This window comes from Crocodylus porosus, unplaced genomic scaffold (assembly GCF_001723895.1).
Source record: "Crocodylus porosus isolate Cpor-Errol unplaced genomic scaffold, CroPor_comp1, whole genome shotgun sequence".
NCBI lineage: Eukaryota > Metazoa > Chordata > Crocodylia > Crocodylidae > Crocodylus > Crocodylus porosus.
In genome coordinates, this window is record NW_017728951.1 from 11,205,987 (window position 1) to 11,224,236 (window position 18,250).

General features: G+C 38.4%; 1 protein-coding gene across 1 annotated transcript in view; it reads left to right on the forward strand.

The window, feature by feature from the left end:
- Positions 1 to 18,250, forward strand: part of ATE1 (arginyltransferase 1) — a 160,611-nt gene that overhangs the window by 36,731 nt on the left and 105,630 nt on the right. Inside the window, exon 9 of the mRNA XM_019555462.1 lies at positions 9,560 to 9,592. Coding sequence (XP_019411007.1) covers positions 9,560 to 9,592 — 33 coding nt within the window. The remainder of the gene's footprint in view (positions 1 to 9,559; positions 9,593 to 18,250) is intronic.

The following is an 18,250-nucleotide window of genomic DNA, read 5'->3' on the forward strand; positions in this document are numbered from 1 at the left end:
AAAAAAAAAAATCAATAATGATATGATTGTTAAATCATGCCAGATATCAGGGTATGATCTTCATTTATAAAACTTCACTAAAAGCTAAAATATTGAATCTAAAACTACATCATTAAAATGACAATGAAAGGCTTTTGTAGTATGCTGAAATGCATAAGTGGGTTTTGAGTTTACAAATCCAAGTATTTTCACTTTTTTTCTTAAAAGTAAATATCAGGATTGACAAATACTTATTTTATAAAACACATAGGCTGCCTTTACACATGCAGGTAAAAACATGATGGGATCTCTTGCATAATTCATACTATTGTGCTTCCTACCATGCCACATGTGAATGGCAAGTGGTAGGTTTGTGGGATTATGTATTAGATCTTATTGTGCCTTATTGTTGGCGTATGGAGAGCCTGATTACAGGCTCCCTCTACACTGGCAAGAAGCAAGCTTCCATAGCTGGGAGCCCCATGCACCCCAGCTGTGAGCTTGCCCCTTTACCCCCAAGCTGGAGGATTGCTGCTGCAGCAATGATCCCCTCTGCCCTGGGGGTGTGGGAAACTTCTGGGGATCACTGCAGGGGCTAGAGAATGTGTGTGGTTTCCTGCACCCTGGGGGGGGATCACCCCTAGAGATCATGGCAGCCAGGATCCCCTGGGTCTGGGGGTGCATGAAACCCCTAGAACCTGATTATTGCAGCTGCTGCAATCCCTAGGGCTCAGGGGTGCATGAAGGGGATTAGAGTTGCTGCAATCCCTGGGGCTTGGGGTTTTTTAGCTAGGCATGGTGCACCCCTGCAGTTGGGAGCCATGTCAGCTGACAGGGCTCCAAGCTGCAGGGAAGACTTTGCTACATGTTCAAATTAAAGCTCCACACCATTAGCTATAAAGTTAGTACACATTTTCAAGGTCTAACTTTATAGCTAGTTGGAGCTTTTTATTGTGTGATAGCCGCTTTGCGTGTGTAGCTTGTATCTAGGTAATTGCGTAATTAATCATGTAATTGCATAATACCTGTAACATGTAGAGGTATTAACATTTACCATTCAGTTACAACATTGTTTCATTTATTAGCAAGTAAAGCTATTAGCATCATTTGTCTCATTTAATAAGAACTCGGGTAAAGTTCTCTTCAGTTTCTATTATCTGTTCTTGTGAAGACTTTCTAGTTATCATCTCTGCCAGTTGTGTGTTGGTGCGTCATTGTAGTTTTATCCCTATTTCAAGCTTATCCTCCATTTATTCTCTTTAAAGTTATGAAGGCTTATAATTGTGCCTTTATATCCAGATGAGCCTGCGTGTACCTCTTGCAGCGTCTCAAATCCCTTTCAGAAGCCGCAGTAGGCACATATGGGAAAAGGTTCCCCATGCTGCAGGTTTGCAGAGCAGGGGCAAAATTAGACCCCTGGATAGCCAGAGGTCAAAAAAACCCAAAGTGAAAAAAAGTGGGGAAGGGCATGGTCATGGATCCCCGATCCCTTCCCCACCTGTGCCGCCCCCAGTTACTGCCCCCAAGCATCCCCACAATTAACCCTCCCCCACCAAAAACTAACCCCCTACCCTGGCACTCACTGCAGTTCTAGCTGCCTGTTGGGATCACTGGGGGCCCCCACACACAGCTCAGGGCAAGCTGACAGCACTAGTGGCCCCAAGCCAGGCCCCGCTACCCCCCACTGCCCTTTGCTCTGTGTGTGTGTGTGGGGGGGATGCTCTGCCAGCAGGCCTCAGAGCCCCTGCAGCCCCTGCTCCTGTGGTGAGTAGAGACTTTTATTTATTTTTTTAAAAAGCCGGAGCCTGGGGTGGGGAGGGCAGCTGTCAGGGAGCTGGGGGTGCAAGCGGGGGCTGAGGCTGGGTAGGATTGCCATTGGGGAGGCTGCTGGAGCCAGTGGGGGATGTGGCCAGGCAGGGCAGCAATTGGGGGGCTGGGGTGGAGCTCATGGGCCCTGCTGGAGTGGGGTGTAACCCCTGTTTGGGGACAGCAAAAATATAGGTATTTAGAATTCATTTTATAATGATGATGGAGACACTGGTAGGCTTCCAAATTGCTTTAACACTGTAGATATATCAATAAAATATTGTCCAACTGATCGCACATGCTCTCTGTCTTTTTCTGTGTCTCTGTCTTGGTTTTTTGTTTTAATTGTGGAGAAACATGGATTTTGGGGTATTTTACAGTGCGACTTTGGGATTTTTTTATCAGGGATTTTTCAGTTTTCAATAGGGAACACCAGAATTCCTGGTAGCGAGGCCAGTGGCAGGACCCTGCCTGCTCAGAGCTGTCATCTTGGACCCAGGTGGAGGCAGCTGACCTCCTGGCCAAATGGGGCCAGGAGGACATGCTTTGACAGTTCAAAGCAGGCTACCACACTGGGAACTTCTTCCAGGCGATAGCTGCCCAGATGGCCAGGCAGAGGGCACACATGGCAGTAGTGCCACACAAAGGCCAGCTGTGCAGCCACAGCCCACTGGAAGTTGGTCCAAAGGGGCAGATGCCTCTACTGGCTGTGTAGTCTCCATCCGGGTCTGGCAGGTGTACAGCAGGTCACAGCCAGGCAGCAGCCCCCACTATCATACTGCTGCAGTGGGCAGAGGGTGCAGGGAACTCTCAGGGCTGCTTCAGCAGTCCAGCTGGCACAAGGAGTAGTGTCCCCAGGTACCAATTGGCTGGGCCCCAGAAACTCCTGAGAGTGACTAGCCCGGAGCTACTTGCCAGCTTTTCGTACTGCTGGGGTCAGGACAGGGCAGCTTTTCATACTGCTGGACACCTGTGCTGTCCCTGGGCTCTAGCTCCCCACCTCTTGCTGCAGATCCAGGAGAAGCCAGGCAGGGTTATTTTGCCCCAAGTGTCACAATTTGCTCCACAATAAAGTGCATGTCCGAGCACGTGCGCCGAGGCAAAAAGCCCTGGCTCAAATTTGCGCTGCTTCTAGTTGAGCTGCTGCAAGCGCATGTGCTTGCATGTGTGGGTGCTCCCAGTGAGTCCATCTTTAAGATAGCTTTGAATCTTTTACTATAATTCAGAAATACTTGCATAATTTTCTTTTTTTATGCAATTATTTTTCGTCCCTTTTTCCTTCATATTTGCCATTATCAGTGTGGTTATTTTTGTCTGTGCCACATGCTGTTTTCAGTGCAACTTTTAGGCTTTAGGACTTCGTTAGTCTGTCTTTAGGAAACATTTGCAGCTGCAGAGTAACCAAAACAAACTGTGTGGTGGCTACATAAGTTAGAAAACATTTCCATACATGATCATAAAACTTCAGCAGTAGTTTTCACAAAGAGCAAGAGTGAACAGTTTTATAGCCATTTAGACCTACCGAAGCAAGTATTTCATTTCAGTTATTTGGAGTATTTTATAATGACAAGCTTGTATAAAAAATAGTATGTCCCTCAGTTTCCACTGCAAAGGTAACTGGACAACTTCTTTACCGTGAGCTTAGTTAAATATTAGTCTTGGAAGAAATAATTTAATGGCATACAAAGATTCACTGTTCAAAAAGGTGCAAAAATGTTACTGATGTAGTCATTAATAGGTTTCCTTCCCTTTCCCACCCCCTACCCCCCTTTATTTTCATTACCTCCCTGGAAAGACAGTTGAACTAATTTAAAAAAAAGTATGTTGAAATCCAGTGAACATTAAGGGAACTATTCTGTTTTTTAGTAACCATATATCTACTTGTATGCAAGAAAACAACTTAAAAGATGATGCAGACTGCAGATGTCAAGGCGTAAGATTTACCTATGCATTAGCTTCCCACTTTCTTTTCTCCTGAGCATTCAGTGTGAGACTGATTAAAACTCTCTTAGTTATTAAGGCAACTTTTTAACTTTCTGGCCTATTCATAGGTGTACTTCCCATATTGATACTTTCATGTTACAATGTTAGTTTGTCAATTGCTTTGTTACTCGGTCTGGTGACAGAACTGTCAACTGTTATACATTGCCAGCACTTGATTTTTTTTAACTGCTACCTTTGAGGCTGTGAATCTGCTGTTCTGTATCTTTATAAATTTCCAACCCATGTGTCTGATCTTCTCTGTACAAAAACAAAAAACAAAACAAAAACCTGGAATTATCAATATGCAAACTGTTTTCTCTAGTTATTTACAGAGCCCACATCACTGTAGTATCTTTTTGCCCAGTAATAATTGTGACAGATGGAGATAGTTCTATGAGAGATGGAAATAACTTACCCATGGGGACCTGAGGCATGGAGGAAATAAAGTAACTTACCCAGGGTTATACAAGAAGTTCGTATTTTAACTAAGCATTGAACCCTTTCCCAGCACATTCCTGTCCTGCTCTGAACGTTGATTTACTGAGATCCATCCTTCTGGCCCACTGACCACAAGGCTGAGAGAGATTAAGCAGTTTTAAGGAAAAACTGACCAAATAAAAACCTTAGCAATTTTGGTTAGTCTATCATGGATTTGAAATTCTGATACGATAGCTTTTTTTTCTCAAGTTGAGTTTTCATCCAGGTGTGAAATCCCCTGAATGTAATGGCAGTGCTGTTGTGGGAATTTATTATTTTACAATGATGCTGATCAGGATCATTTGTGCTCTTTTTTTGACTTCAAAATGGTACTTTGCCGCATTTTCAAATGTAGTTGTTTGTCTGTTTGAGCTGTAAAACCACGGGTCAGTGAAACGATGTCCCAAGTACCAAATGAACGAATGCTGGCTATGTGACAAGGAACAAGACATTTAAGAACCTCTTGGGTTGTCAAGTCCTCTCCCTTGCTACTCCTAGCAGCCCATGTCTGATTGGCATTCATAAATTTATCAAGGTCCATCTAAAGTCTAGTTAGGTTTTCTTTTCCATTAGTCCTATTGGAAGGCTATTCTAGAAGTTTAGTCATGTGATGGCTGAGAACTTGATACATGTTCTTGTCTTTTCACAAGGTGTCACATAGGTGCTTATGTAACATCTGTCGGTAGTTGAGAGATTTTCTCTTCTGTTTGTTTCCAGTTAGATCCTAGCATACAGCAGAAATTCATATTAATTCCTAAGCATGCGATCTTGCTATTTGTACTATTAACTTCTAGCCCTTTTCTGTTATGCCAGTTTTCAGTCATGTAATTGTTTTTTTTATATGATATTCCATGCTGCTGATCCCTCCCAGCTTTGACGTAACAGAAAAAGTTCCTAATTTTATCAATATCAAATAAGACTGGTCTCTGAAAAGCTCTGCTAGTAACCTTTATCCAGCTACACAGTTCCTTTTTTTTTCGTTTTTCTTCACACTGTCTGTTTTTATTTCCTTATCCAACTACTGGTTCTACTAATCCTCATCTTCTCCAGTTAAATGTAGAATTTCTCATATAACACTTAAACAAATTGTTTTTGGGGTTCTGATAGATTTAACGGTGGTTTCCTAAAACAAAAATAATTAGCAAAAAAACTGAGATCAGGGTAAATTAGAATGATATGTTTTTGTTAAATCCATGTTGCATTTTATCTCATTTTCCACTTACTTCCACAACTTTAATTATCTTTTTCTTCAAAATTTGTTCTAGGACTTTGTGTATTATTGAGATTGGCACCATAAGTTTGTAGCTGCCTTGTTCACTTTTTTCTCTGTTGTTATCCAGCTGTATGGCACCTCTAAATGTGATGGATTTATAAAAAGTTCTTGCCAGTGTACTTAAGGTTCCACGTAGCTTTTAAACAATGTAGAACTTTCTGTTATTAAAACATTGTTGGTACCAAAAATAACAAAAGAAAAAAAAATAATGCAAAGGGTGTCTTCCCATGAGGCCGTTATGGATCAAACTAAAATCCTATAGATACAGGACTCCAAGTGGGTTGATATAAATTCACCAGGCCCTTTAGGAGCTTCTTTATTCAAGATAAACATGGCATTGAATTCATAAGTGTGTGTTCTTACTTTTAAAAAGACCAAAAATTACTTGGTTTGGGAATAAAATTAATAGTGTATATTGATCAAAGCACGTCCAGAAATACTTTCAAGCTGAGTAGTTTCTTTCAATAAGTGGCTGTAAACTCGGTCCATATTTATATCCCAGTTTATAGCGGTGCGTTATAAATGTGTACACAATTGTTTTGTGAGACATGCATATCAATTTTGAATTGCACGTTTCTGGCTGACATCAGAGCAGTTGTTCTCAACCTTGTTAGACTCAAAGCACTCTTGGGAAAATGTCAACTGTTAGCTTGCAGTCTTCTGGTGCAAAGACCTCTGAAAGATCACAGCAGGGCAGAATGTTTTTGACACTGTTGGGTGTGTCTGCACAAGATGCTGACTGTGCAGTAGTAGCGTCATGTGGCACAAGCCATACCTAGACGCTACAGCACAGTAGTTTTAGGCTACTGTGCAGTAATGTCACTTAAAAGGTGTTTGCCGGCACTGCTGCGCTGTAGGTCCAGTTACTGTACATTTATTTAGTACTTGTTTGTATAGGTACTAAATAAATGTGCAGTAACCACTGTGCCATAGTGACTTGTGCAGATGTGCCCAGTGGGTTTGAAATATCTGAGCATCTTATGATTCATGTGTAGGTGTTTGCAAACCAAATGGCACTAATATTTTGCAGCATGCTGTGGCACCTTTAAGAGGATCTTAGTGCTGTGGTAGTCTGGTTGAGAATCACTGCATTAGACCGTTTCTTCCAGTTGGGTTTTTGCAAAGCTACCAGGTCTGCCAGTTTGATTACACTTTCTGTGCAACTGAAGAGGAGATGATGGTCTTGAGTTAAAATCTAATACCTTTTCTAACGCTCACAAGTCCTGCTGGTGCCAAAACGCAACACAATTGTACCATCACTTTTGTGTACACTGATTACAGTTCACGGTGCTGTTTATTTTTAGGTATGTTCTTAGTAAAATAGATTGAAAGGGAATTTGTGTTGTGCCCAGTGTAGATATTTCAGTATATACCTCTTGTGATGTTCTGTTTTGCTGATGAAACATAACCATGGGGGAAGTTTAATTCTTAGTTGTATTCATGTCCTATATAGTTTGTTTCTATTAACTGAGTATTATATGAAGCAAATAAGGAAAGCCAATCTAAAAAGTATCCTATTAGTCCCAAAACTAAACTCCCTTAAATTTACTTACTGTGGCTTATGTTCCTGGATTATAATGAGCAGTTGTTTGGTTGATTTTTGACATTATAAATGTGGAGTTCATAACGTTTTAGAATACCAGAACTGTAGGTCTCTCTGCAATAATTAGTTCCTTGCTTTTGTAAGAACTTTCATTTTCTTAAGTGAAATGCCCAGAAAATTAAACTAGGACATGTACACTTAGGCAGATGAATGGTAACAAGCATAAATGGAGAAAAAAATAAAAGTGATTAGATCAAGTAGAAGACCTGAAATAGTTTCTCAGAAGATTGTGAAATGGTTCCAGATTATTCTTTCTTTCCAGCTGGAAGGCTATTTCCTTTTTTTCAATATTCTGTTGGAAGTTGACTTTACAAAACTATTGGGTAGCAGTTGCAATGAGAGTGCATTTCTGACAAACCTTATAGAAAGCTGCAACAACATACATGCTGGCAAATGGAAGTTATGGTTATGTAAACTTTTAAGACTTCGATTTAAAAAATCTTTTTATTATAGTAAAACAAAGGACTTGCACAGCAGGGACTTGAGAATCATTAAAACTGTTTGAAAAGTATCATTGGCTCAGTTTACTCACCCATTGGGTATAACTTGCACTGTAAAGCTAGAGTTACAGATTAAGAGCTATTGGGCGTCTTCTGACATCAAAATTGGTAACACATGGTTTATTTTTTTTCTGGTGCCAGAATATTCGAAAACGATTGGCCATAATGATTGATACTGAAGTCATAAAAAATAGACAAGCAATGTAGGAATTTATCAATCTCTTCTTGCATTATAATTAGTGTGCCTCAATTGAGTAACTCTTTTGAAAATTTAAAATATTTACTTTTTTGAGGAATGATCAATGGAATTAGAATATTACAGCCATTCGTTTTCCTATGCTCCTGTAACAAAACTCAAAGGTACTCAGGGTATCAAACACCTTAGTTGTGAGTAAATCTGAAAGGGCTAATTATAGAAAACACACAAGATGCCTTGTCCTCTGCAGCTGCTTGTAGAAATTCCTTTTTATTCCATAAAGCACATCCAGATATTTTTACTTTTATTACTTTTAGCTCAACTAGATATTACTGTGTATTTGAAAGAGAACTTAAAAATAGTGGGCTAGGAAAAACCTTAAATTTGACTTCTCTCATGCTCTTGATTAATTTTGTCATTTATTTTAGAATCAGTCTTTTTTAATATATCTAAATACTAGGTTATGACTTACTGCTCAGTTGGTACTACTCCATTGATTCTTCAGTTAATATATTGCAGATCCATGCAGTTTCCAGGAGATGGAGTCAATTTTTAAATGATCTGTTTTATAGTAGTTCTGGTGAATGAATGTGGACTTCCATAAGCAAGAGAAAGTTAATATTTAGTATACAGATATTGATTCTGAAGTCAGCTGTGTTGGGGTATTTTGCATTTTGGCAATATGGGCAACATTGTTTTTTGTTTTTAGTGCCTATTTTACTCTGCTGTTCCAAGGAAAGAAATGTCTGCAGCAAATGATATATCAGATGATTACTTGCATACACGTCTCTTTTAATGAAGAATTCCTCCATAGCATATATAAATTGAAATAAGTTCATTAGGGAGTGAATCAAACTTGGCAGCATCTAATAGCTGTTAAAAAAACAAATAAAAGAAATATGTACTTTTTTAAAGACATAGCTTGGACATAACAGACATTTTGTTGTACTTTTTAAAATATTGGCAACCTCCACATAATAAAAATCATGCTTGTATTTACAAATGAATAGTTTTTAGGTAAGTCACATAATTGCATTTTTCTAGTATTTTACTACCCTGAGCAAAATCAGAATTGCTGTTTTGAATTTCTCCTGTAGATTATTTATAATACTTCAATATAAGTTGAAGGAAGGCTCTTGCTTGCACTTTCAGGATGTTGGCATTTCATGGAATTAAGTTGGCACACTTATCTGTGATATACTTATAAGTAATCAATCTCCCAGCAGATAAGGCTTAACAACCCCAGCTCTGGTGATGGGAAAAATGCCAGCGGAGTCCGGAAATGCCATTCCATGACTGAGGAGCTTGGAGAGAGATGAAGCAAGGGAGGGGAAGGAAGGGAGAGCAGAGACTTCGAACTTGTGTAGAGTGTGAATTTAGGATAGGAATAACTCGGAAGCACGTTTTATGTTATGGGTCCATAATCTTATATAGCTTTTTCAGTTCCTCCTAGTATGAGCCTGTAAAATTAATTTATAGTTTGTTTTTCAGAACTAGGAGTCAAGAAGCGTAGTATGTTTTTAGAAAAAACGATGCAATTAATTGAACTAATTTATTTTTGCTTATAGGCTTTAAAACATCTAATAGTCATAGAGTTTGCATAGACTGTTAGTAATCGAAAAATAATACATGCAAATAATAAAGATTGTATGCAAATTTATTGTTTCTTTGTTTTGTGTATTCTGTTTGTTTCGATGATTCTTTTGGACTGTGCTTCTGGCAAACCCTTCCGACCGATGCAGTTCACAAGATTCCTCTGTGACTCTCCACTTGAGGTAAGAATTTAATATTAAGTCTAAAATATCAGAAGTACTTAATACTGGACTGGTGCATCTTTTTGTTTCTCCTACCCTCTGTAAAAAATGTACAATACACATACATTAGTGTTCGCGTGGCCACTGACCCATCCCCAGAATGTAGGACGTACTCTTGGGCGGGGGGCACCAGCCCCCTCAGCCAATGAGGGATGGAGCCGCCACCTCCTTGGCCAGTTAGCAATGAGGGAATGTGTACATGTTGTTTTAAAGAGATTGATTTAATGCTTATCGGTTGTGGTTTATTGTCCTTTGAACTAATTCTGATTCTGGCCATGTACTGGCATTACATTTTGTGCCAGGAGAAAAGCCAGAAAGACAGCACATAGCCATCTGAGGGCTTTCTTGTAGAAGAAAAATGGCTGTTCCGCAAGAAATTTATAGCTCTTTTAAACATGAAGAACTTTTCCCCTTCTGCATGAAGTTGAACAGCTGTTTGTTTCTTGCAGGTTTTGAGGACACCCAGTATCCCAGAGTCCTCTATGTTCCTTCCCTTCCTCCCTCCAAGGCTTACTAGAACTGTGAAAAAGGGTTTTGGGTTTTTTGTTTTTTAGGGGGTATAAAAAGTAAATTAGTCACTGCCTCTGCTGCCTTTGCAGAGATGTGGTAATCTCTCCCATCTTACTCTGCTTACCTTCATCCATTGTTAGGTCCCTGCAATATGATTTTATTTAATTTTTTAACTCTTTCAAGATTCATTTTGTTTAAAGTTGAGGTGTACCATCTTATTGGGCCTTAAGAGCTCTACGATCTGCATTTTACTCCTATGCTTATGATCCTATATGATCACTAATTTTGAAGGTGTAGCTTGCTGTTTTTGTTGGCTGCGGTATCTGCACACACCTAGCTGTGGCTGAGAGAGAGAAGGAATGAATAATGGGTGAGTTGGGGTGTATGGAGGAAGTTGATTATACATTTTTTATCATTCCCTGAATTTTTTTTGTTGAGTAGAAAGTTCAGTAGAAATGATCAAACAGTAAATTCTATCTCAAGGAAATTTTGCAGAAAAATATGTGCTAAAATGTAGCTTGCATGAAAATGTATTTTATTGCGTGTGAAAAATAATGAATAAAATCATTTAATTTTGTTGTTCCTTTTTTCACTTTATTTTATTTGGAGTTGATGGCTTAGGCCAAGATATGGAATCAGTTCATTTCTAGTACACAGCCTCCGAAGAAAAAATGTGGTACTGTGGGACTGTTGTCAGTCCTAAAGAGTTAACTACCACGTGACTGTAATGAAATTGTCAGGTTATTGTAATTACACAAGTAATTTGATATGTTGCAGTTTGAATGAAGCCATGTGTGGAGAGATTGTTACTTTTCTCTGCTGAGTTGACCTCCTTTACATTCCTGTAAGCTGAAGACTAATAGAGCTCATTTCACTTTATAGGAAAAGGCCTTTTATCACCTCGTCAAGTCAGGCAGCAGATTTCCATTATATTCCTAATTTTGTATGGCTACATAGATGCTGATGTACACTTCCCTACTAGGTTATACCAGTATTCTTTCTTACAGACACTTTTTATTGACATTTTGAAGCTTGAATTAAATTTTGTGTGGCACCACTTACAGATGTCTTCAATTAGACAATGTTAAATAAAAGGAGTTTTATATCAGAGGCCAAAGGATTCTTGAAATTCTCTGTTCTGAAACAGTTTCCACAAGCCAGTCTCCAGTGGTGTGCAGCCTTTTTACCACTTTGAACAAAAGTAATTTCAAAGCAAAACTAAACCTTTACTTTCAGCTTGTAGTGTCACAGCTAGCTGCATTCAGCACCAATATTCAAATTATCTTCCTTCCTTGGTTTATTTTGCATTTCAGTCAGAGCTACAGCCATCATTTCTTAAAGAAGAACAGGAAACTTTACTTCTTTTGAGATGCAATATATGACAAATAGAATCCTGTACCATCTTTTTCAGTTGGATGCAGTAAATGAGCATTTAGCTGTTTCTTATCCATAAGGATTAGTGTCATCTCAGACTGGATAGAGAAGATAACTGTTGGTAGTGTGATATAGAGTATGGCAATATGTCATGTAAATATTAAAATAGTTGAACATTATTTAATGAGTACAAATAAGCATATTGCCAATAAGACTTGTGGTATTCAGTGTTTACTGGAAGGAAATACATAGCTGTTAAAGCAGAGACATACAATATTCTTTGCCTACCAGGTAGCACTTCATATTTGTAGTTCTTTCTGCACACAAATGATAATTGTTGTCACTAAAAGGACAAACGGGGGACTGGGAGCAAAGGAAGGATGGCTGTAGTGAATAATACTCTGAAATTCCAGCTGCTGGGATGGCAGGGGTAATGCTTTTGATTTTAAACTTTTATTAAGCAGAGATGTTAAAAATAGATGTAAAAAAATGTTTCCTCTCTTTCCTTCTCCCCTTTTACTAGCTCTCTCTCTCTCTACTCCTCCTTGGGCTTCTGTGCTGCTTCCATCCCATTCTGTTGCTGCCCTTTCTTCTCTTTATGTTTCATGACCTTTCATGCCAGATACCTGCTACTGCCCTTGTCATTGCCATGCTGTACCTTTGCGTCGTTCTTCTAGGACATAGCAGAGAAGTAGTTCTCACAGCAGGCATGCCTTTATGTGTGGCTAAAGCCACAGGTTGAAGAAAGAATGTGCTTGTGACAGCTGGTTTGTTGGAGAGCTAACTACTTTCTTCACTGATCAGCTCTTCTAAAAATATTTAAACATGCTTAGTAAATCCAGCAAAAGTCACGCATTACTACTTAAGAAGTTTAAGGATTGATTTATTATGGAATGTTTAAAATGTGGGTTAGAAGAACAGAACTAGCAAAAAATTTTCATTCCAAAGCTAATTCTGAAATTTTTATAGGTGACCCTTTTAATTTTCAGTGCTGTTCAGAAGACATCTGTTGACTATTAATGAATTCTAGTGTTTTAAAAACTAAGAATAATGGAATTGGTATTTATAAGGATTCTACATTACTTTTATTAGCTCTTATTTACAGTTTGCAGCAAGATAGATTAAGATTGCATTTAACTGCCAGTTATTTGCAGTTTCTTCCTTTCTTCATTGATTACAAGTGTAGATATAAAGATGTTCTGCCCTACTGGTTCAAGACCTCATACTTGGCCAAGGCTGTGCACTCTCCAGTCTTCAGTTACATTGCTGCTGCACAGAGTACCACAGAGCCGCTCTGGTGATTGTATAGTGGCCATCATTTTTAAATATCTCTTACCAGTAAGTTAGGGTTTGGTTAAGGGAGCTGAAAAAGAGACCTTGGATGTAATTTTTCTTTTTAAGTTTTATCCTCCCTTCCTAACTGAGCCTGAAGTTCAGAGGTCTCAAAAATAAGTACAGAACTCCGCGTGCTATATTTTAATAAAAACATAGCCACAGGAAGAATTATTATTTACTAATAATCCTTATTAATTCTAATAACTATGAATATTATGAATGTGAAATTTGGCTTTTTTTACTATAAAAAGTATAATAACCAGTTTCTAGAAATTTGCAGTACAAGGTGTGAGAGATGTGAATGTGTTGAATCTGCATGTATGAATCCTCAGTTACTTTCTGTTGTATCTGCTAATGCCAATGCAAGAGTAGTTTTACTTTGTTTATAATATATTTTCTTCCTGCTACTCTGGCAGCCCTCTTTCCCGCACTTGGCTGGGAATGCCTTGGACCAACATAAACACAAGAGATTGTTGAAAATAGTGGAAGTATGCACCTTTTAACTGGTTTTTGACGTCTAAATGCTCATTAATAAGTTTTGATGCACAGTAAGAAATAAAGGCTTTGGTAGAGGTGGTTCCTCTCTTTCACTTTCTCCAAGATGCCATTGCTTTGTGAATTAAAGCTGTAATTTAACTGCCAAGAGGTGCGATGAAGATCAATTCAGCCATTCAGTCAGTTTGTAGTTATGCAAGGTGCATCAGCACAGGAAAAGGATTGGTAGAGCGGGCAGGCTATGAGTTTTGCAAATAAAATGATCCTTACAGATGAAAATCATCCAGCTGTTGGGAGCCTTAGGAGTTGATTTTGCTACAAGTAGGAAGGGTATGAAGAATTATCTTTTCTCTGTGAGAAGGATGGCTTGGTTTAGGACACATTTTCCATACCTCAGGACTTCAAGCACCGGGTGGCCTCAGAACATTGTTACTTTAGTTCGGATGGAATAAATGGTCTTGGAGGTGCTAGTGCAGGCTTGTCCAACATGTGGCCTGTGGATAGCCATCCGGGTCTCCAAGCCTTTTTCTGAGGCCCGAAGTGCTGCGACAGGAAACAAAAGTAAACTCTGTACTTTCATTTTGGCAGGGTGATGTGATACCGGTTCCTGTGAGGTCTTTGAATATGTCTCGCCAGCCCACTAAGTGATAAAAAGTTCATGATCTGGCCCCACATTCAAAAAGGCTGGACACCCCTGTGCTAGTGTGATCCAGTCACCATTCGGCATTAAACAGTTGAACTGATTTAACATTTTGAGTACAAAAACCTTAAACAGTGCAGATGGCAGTCAATCACTACTGGAAAATCTTTTCTTTAAGATATAGGAAGAAGGAAAAAACAATTCAAGGAATTGAAAAGTAAAGTAAATAAGGTCTTTTTTCTTTGGCCTTGGAGGGCTTCTGTAAGAGAACTCCCTCTTTGGCAGTAGTACAGCCATATTAGCTTGGTGCTCTGCCCAGAATAATTTACCCTTTGGATGTAATGATACTGTTTCCATTAACTGAGCTAGTTTGATTTAGAGCTACATCATATTGTGCTGTGCAGTGTGGATGTGTGGCATAGAATAAGTATATTCACCATTCATACTGTAGCTTTTTCTGCTATAACTTCCCTGTGTAGATAGGCACTTAAAGTGGGTTTATTTTTATGGTTATCACTCCTGCCATGGCTCTCTGAATGAGTCATTTGTGTTTCAACCTAGGCAACAGAAATCAGGTTAACTGATAGAAAATACCATTTATAACTTTGATTTATAACTTTTAAAACTGGTATAAAAGATATCACTGATGTGTACAAAGAATATTGAAGCAACAAGTACTTTTCAGATGAAGACCAGCATTTTCTCTTTAGATTTCCAGTCTCTCTCTGGTCAAAAAATAGAAGGAAACTGAACCTTGGAAACATTCTTATATAAATGCTTTTTTTTAAATTGAAGCATTTCATCTTCTGTTAGAAGTATTTTAAAACTAAAGTACACATTAGAAGTGCCAACCATTGCATTGGTTCCAGAATTGGAAAGTTACAAATGTATTACAGCGGTACTGGAGATGATGTCTATATGCTTGATGATACAAGTATTTTACAATTTGGTCCATTCCAAGACCCTAATCCTGCAAAGACCTTAGTACCTCTTTCCAGTTTTACACTGTGTAGATGACTCCATTTACTTAATGTGACTGTTCAGATTGAATAAACCTAAACATTTGTAGAAGTTTTTGCAGCATCATGTTTTGTATAAAATTTGTAGCATCAACATCACCTAAACATTTGTATAAGTTCTTGCAGCATTATACTTTCCAGTCCAAAGACTAATGACTTTGTGAAGTCTGTCTTGTAGCAAACTGTTGTAGAAAAGCAGCAGCACTCCCTATTTGTTAAAAATAAATATTTCCCTTAACTAGCCCATAGGAGCATATTTCCCACTCCGATTAGGCTGACATCTGTAATTAATCTTCACAATTTTCTTTAGCTTGATTTCTTCCCCTTGTATTTTCTAGACTAGTAAGTACATTCTGAAATAAAACAGAGGTAACACTATCATTTATTCAATACCAGTTCATGTAAAATTATTTTTTTCATTGTTTTTGAAATTGTTTAGAGAAAATAGTTTCTTTGTTGGCAAACAGAGTTATCTAAGGCAAGCCAGAGGACTGTGCACTAATACTCCAAATACACTACAGTGAGTTTGATATTTAGTTTTTATATAATATTGTGGTATTTGGAAGATTATCATAAATAACTAAAAGTTAGTTTTAAAGCTTGTAACAGTCATATGAATCCTTATTGATGCAAAGAACTCTGAAATGTGGTTTAGTGGTTTATATTGCAAGAGGAGAGAAATAAAGATGCATAGCAAAACTGTGAAGTCATCCCAAATGTATTTCCTTGTAGATATAGAGAATTTTTGCCAGCTATGAGAAGACCAGCAAAAATTTTTAAATCTAGTCTAGCAGCTGCTTTTATCAATGACCCTTTATTTAAAATGTATAGCCTAAAAATTATAAAAGATTGGCTACCCATTGGCCATATAATAAGAATTATTGGTAAAAGCCACCAGAACTGGAGAAAATATAATGAGCAAAATTTTATTTCCATATGATTGTGGAATGGCATAACATTCCTTTATACAGGGTCTTCATAAAGTCCTTGTGCACTTTTAAACTTTAATAACTTAGGTTGTGCACAAGGACTTTATGAAGACCCTGTATAATGTTATAATGTACAATTGTACCATGTGGTGGAATGACACATTAATTTCCCTGCTAGAGATTGGATAATAGACAGTAGATGGGTGCAGATATTTCTGGAAAGTTAGCTGTTCAATTTTTGTACTGAACGGACATTGTACCCACAAGAGGCAAAATCACCTTATGCCTGCCATAAAAATAATAAAAAAAGTAGTAAAATGCCTCTAAGAAAAGTAAAAAAGCAACTGAAATGCTTTGAAGGGAATTGAGGCATTACTTTATCATTATAATTTGAAAATCGTACAGTTCACTGTAAACAGGTTTTACTGTATGACTTGAGTTGTAATAGAGCAATATATTGGATAATAGAATTTCAGTATTCATTGTGATTTTTAAAATGCAGGTAGTACAACTTTGAGTTGTCTTCATAAAGTCCTTGTGCACAACATAAGTTATTAAAGTTTTTAAAAGTGTACAAGGACTCTGAGAGCTGCTCTAATTAAAGTGCTGCCACATCTTTTGTATCAGTCTCCCTGTGCCTAAAAATGGCAGCAGGGAAGCTTGTTCAACGACCTTTACTTCAGACGCCCCCACTGTCATTTTTAAGCACAGGAATGCTGATACAAGAGATGCAGCAGGCTGCTGGAGCATGGCAATTGCCCCACTCCAGCAGACTATTCATTTTAAATCTAGCAGCTTTCGCGCTCATGTATAGGCGCCCTCTGGTACTACTGAGATTGGTAGCTATTAGAATAAATAGCTAACAGAATACATTTTGTATTAGTTTTTGCAATAGGCTAAGCTTAATATTTTGATTTTATTTAGGTTCAGGATTTGGGTCTATAACCTAAATTGTTTTTATTGGCCCATATCTGATTATAATTTCCGTATGAATTGTCACTTACTTTTTCATATTGATAACCAGTATTCACATTTGACACCTAATAGCTTGTGTGGAGACATACAAAGGAGGGAATTTAATTTTATAATTCTCTTGTATAAAACCCTGAATCATTCACTACAGGCATGAGGGGGAATATTCAAATGCTCGTGTTACGAGACAGACAAAGTTCTTAGGGTAACTCTTTGGGTAATTTGTGTTACAAGGTAGCTCTTTTTAAATAGCTCTTTGAGAAATTAAAATGTGTTCAGGTATAGAGAGAAATTTCTTGGTACCAGTAGTGCTGTTTTTCGTGAAATTTTTAAACTAAAATAGGATCCTTTTTTCTGAATAATATATGCTATCATTCCTGCATACATAATAGACCTTAATACTAATCTATTTAAGTTAAATAAATATTTGCATTTTTCCTCTCTTCCCCTTTCCTTTATATCTTTTCATTATTCCATGCACTTAAAGCACAAAAAGTTATTACTACATTATGCTAAATAATAAAAAAGGATATTTGTAGTAATAATGTCTAGTTTTTAGGTGTGAATTTTACATTTCTTAACTCAACGTTGCTTTCTTTGAGTTAAGTGTTAAGTTTATTGATCCTCTGAGAGCATGACATTTGCCTGGATGGCTCACTGTGGCATGTATACTTACAACTTTTCTACCAGATGGCCCAGGTTCAGAGGCAGAACAGTTTACCCTATTTTCTCCTATCGAGGGTTGAATTGAGCCATGTCTCTTAAAGTACATTTAAAACTTTTTACTTTATTGTTAGATCTTATTTGAAGAAAGGAGAACACTAGAGGTCCCTCGCCTTATTGGGCACATCCACATAAACTCGCATGTGCGTCTTGCAGCATCTCAAAGCCCTTTGAGGTGCTGCAAGATGCATGTGCGGGAATGAAAAGCGTTTGTAGCACGGGAGGGCAAAATTTTACCCCTGGATATCCAGGTGTGGAAAAAAAACAGCAGGGGAAGAAAGAAGGGCAGGGCATGGTCCTTGACCGTGCCCTAAGACAACTGGAGGCTTGGTCCTCCACAGAGACTTTCTGGTAGCCAGCCAAAGCATCTCTGTGGCTCTCCCTCACCCCGGTGCTGAAGCATGCTGCTTGCCTACCCCCAACAGGCCTGCCTGCTCCCTCAGCCCCCCCGATTGCTGCCTCCCCAGCCTCCCTGATCGCTGCCCTGACTTGCCCCGCCTAGCCCCATCTCCCGCCTGACCCACGAGTCCCCTGATCACTGCCCCACCCGGCCCCAGCATTCCAGCAATTTAAAAAAAAAAAAAAAAATTACATTCACTGGCTCCTGCCAGGAAAAGGGAGA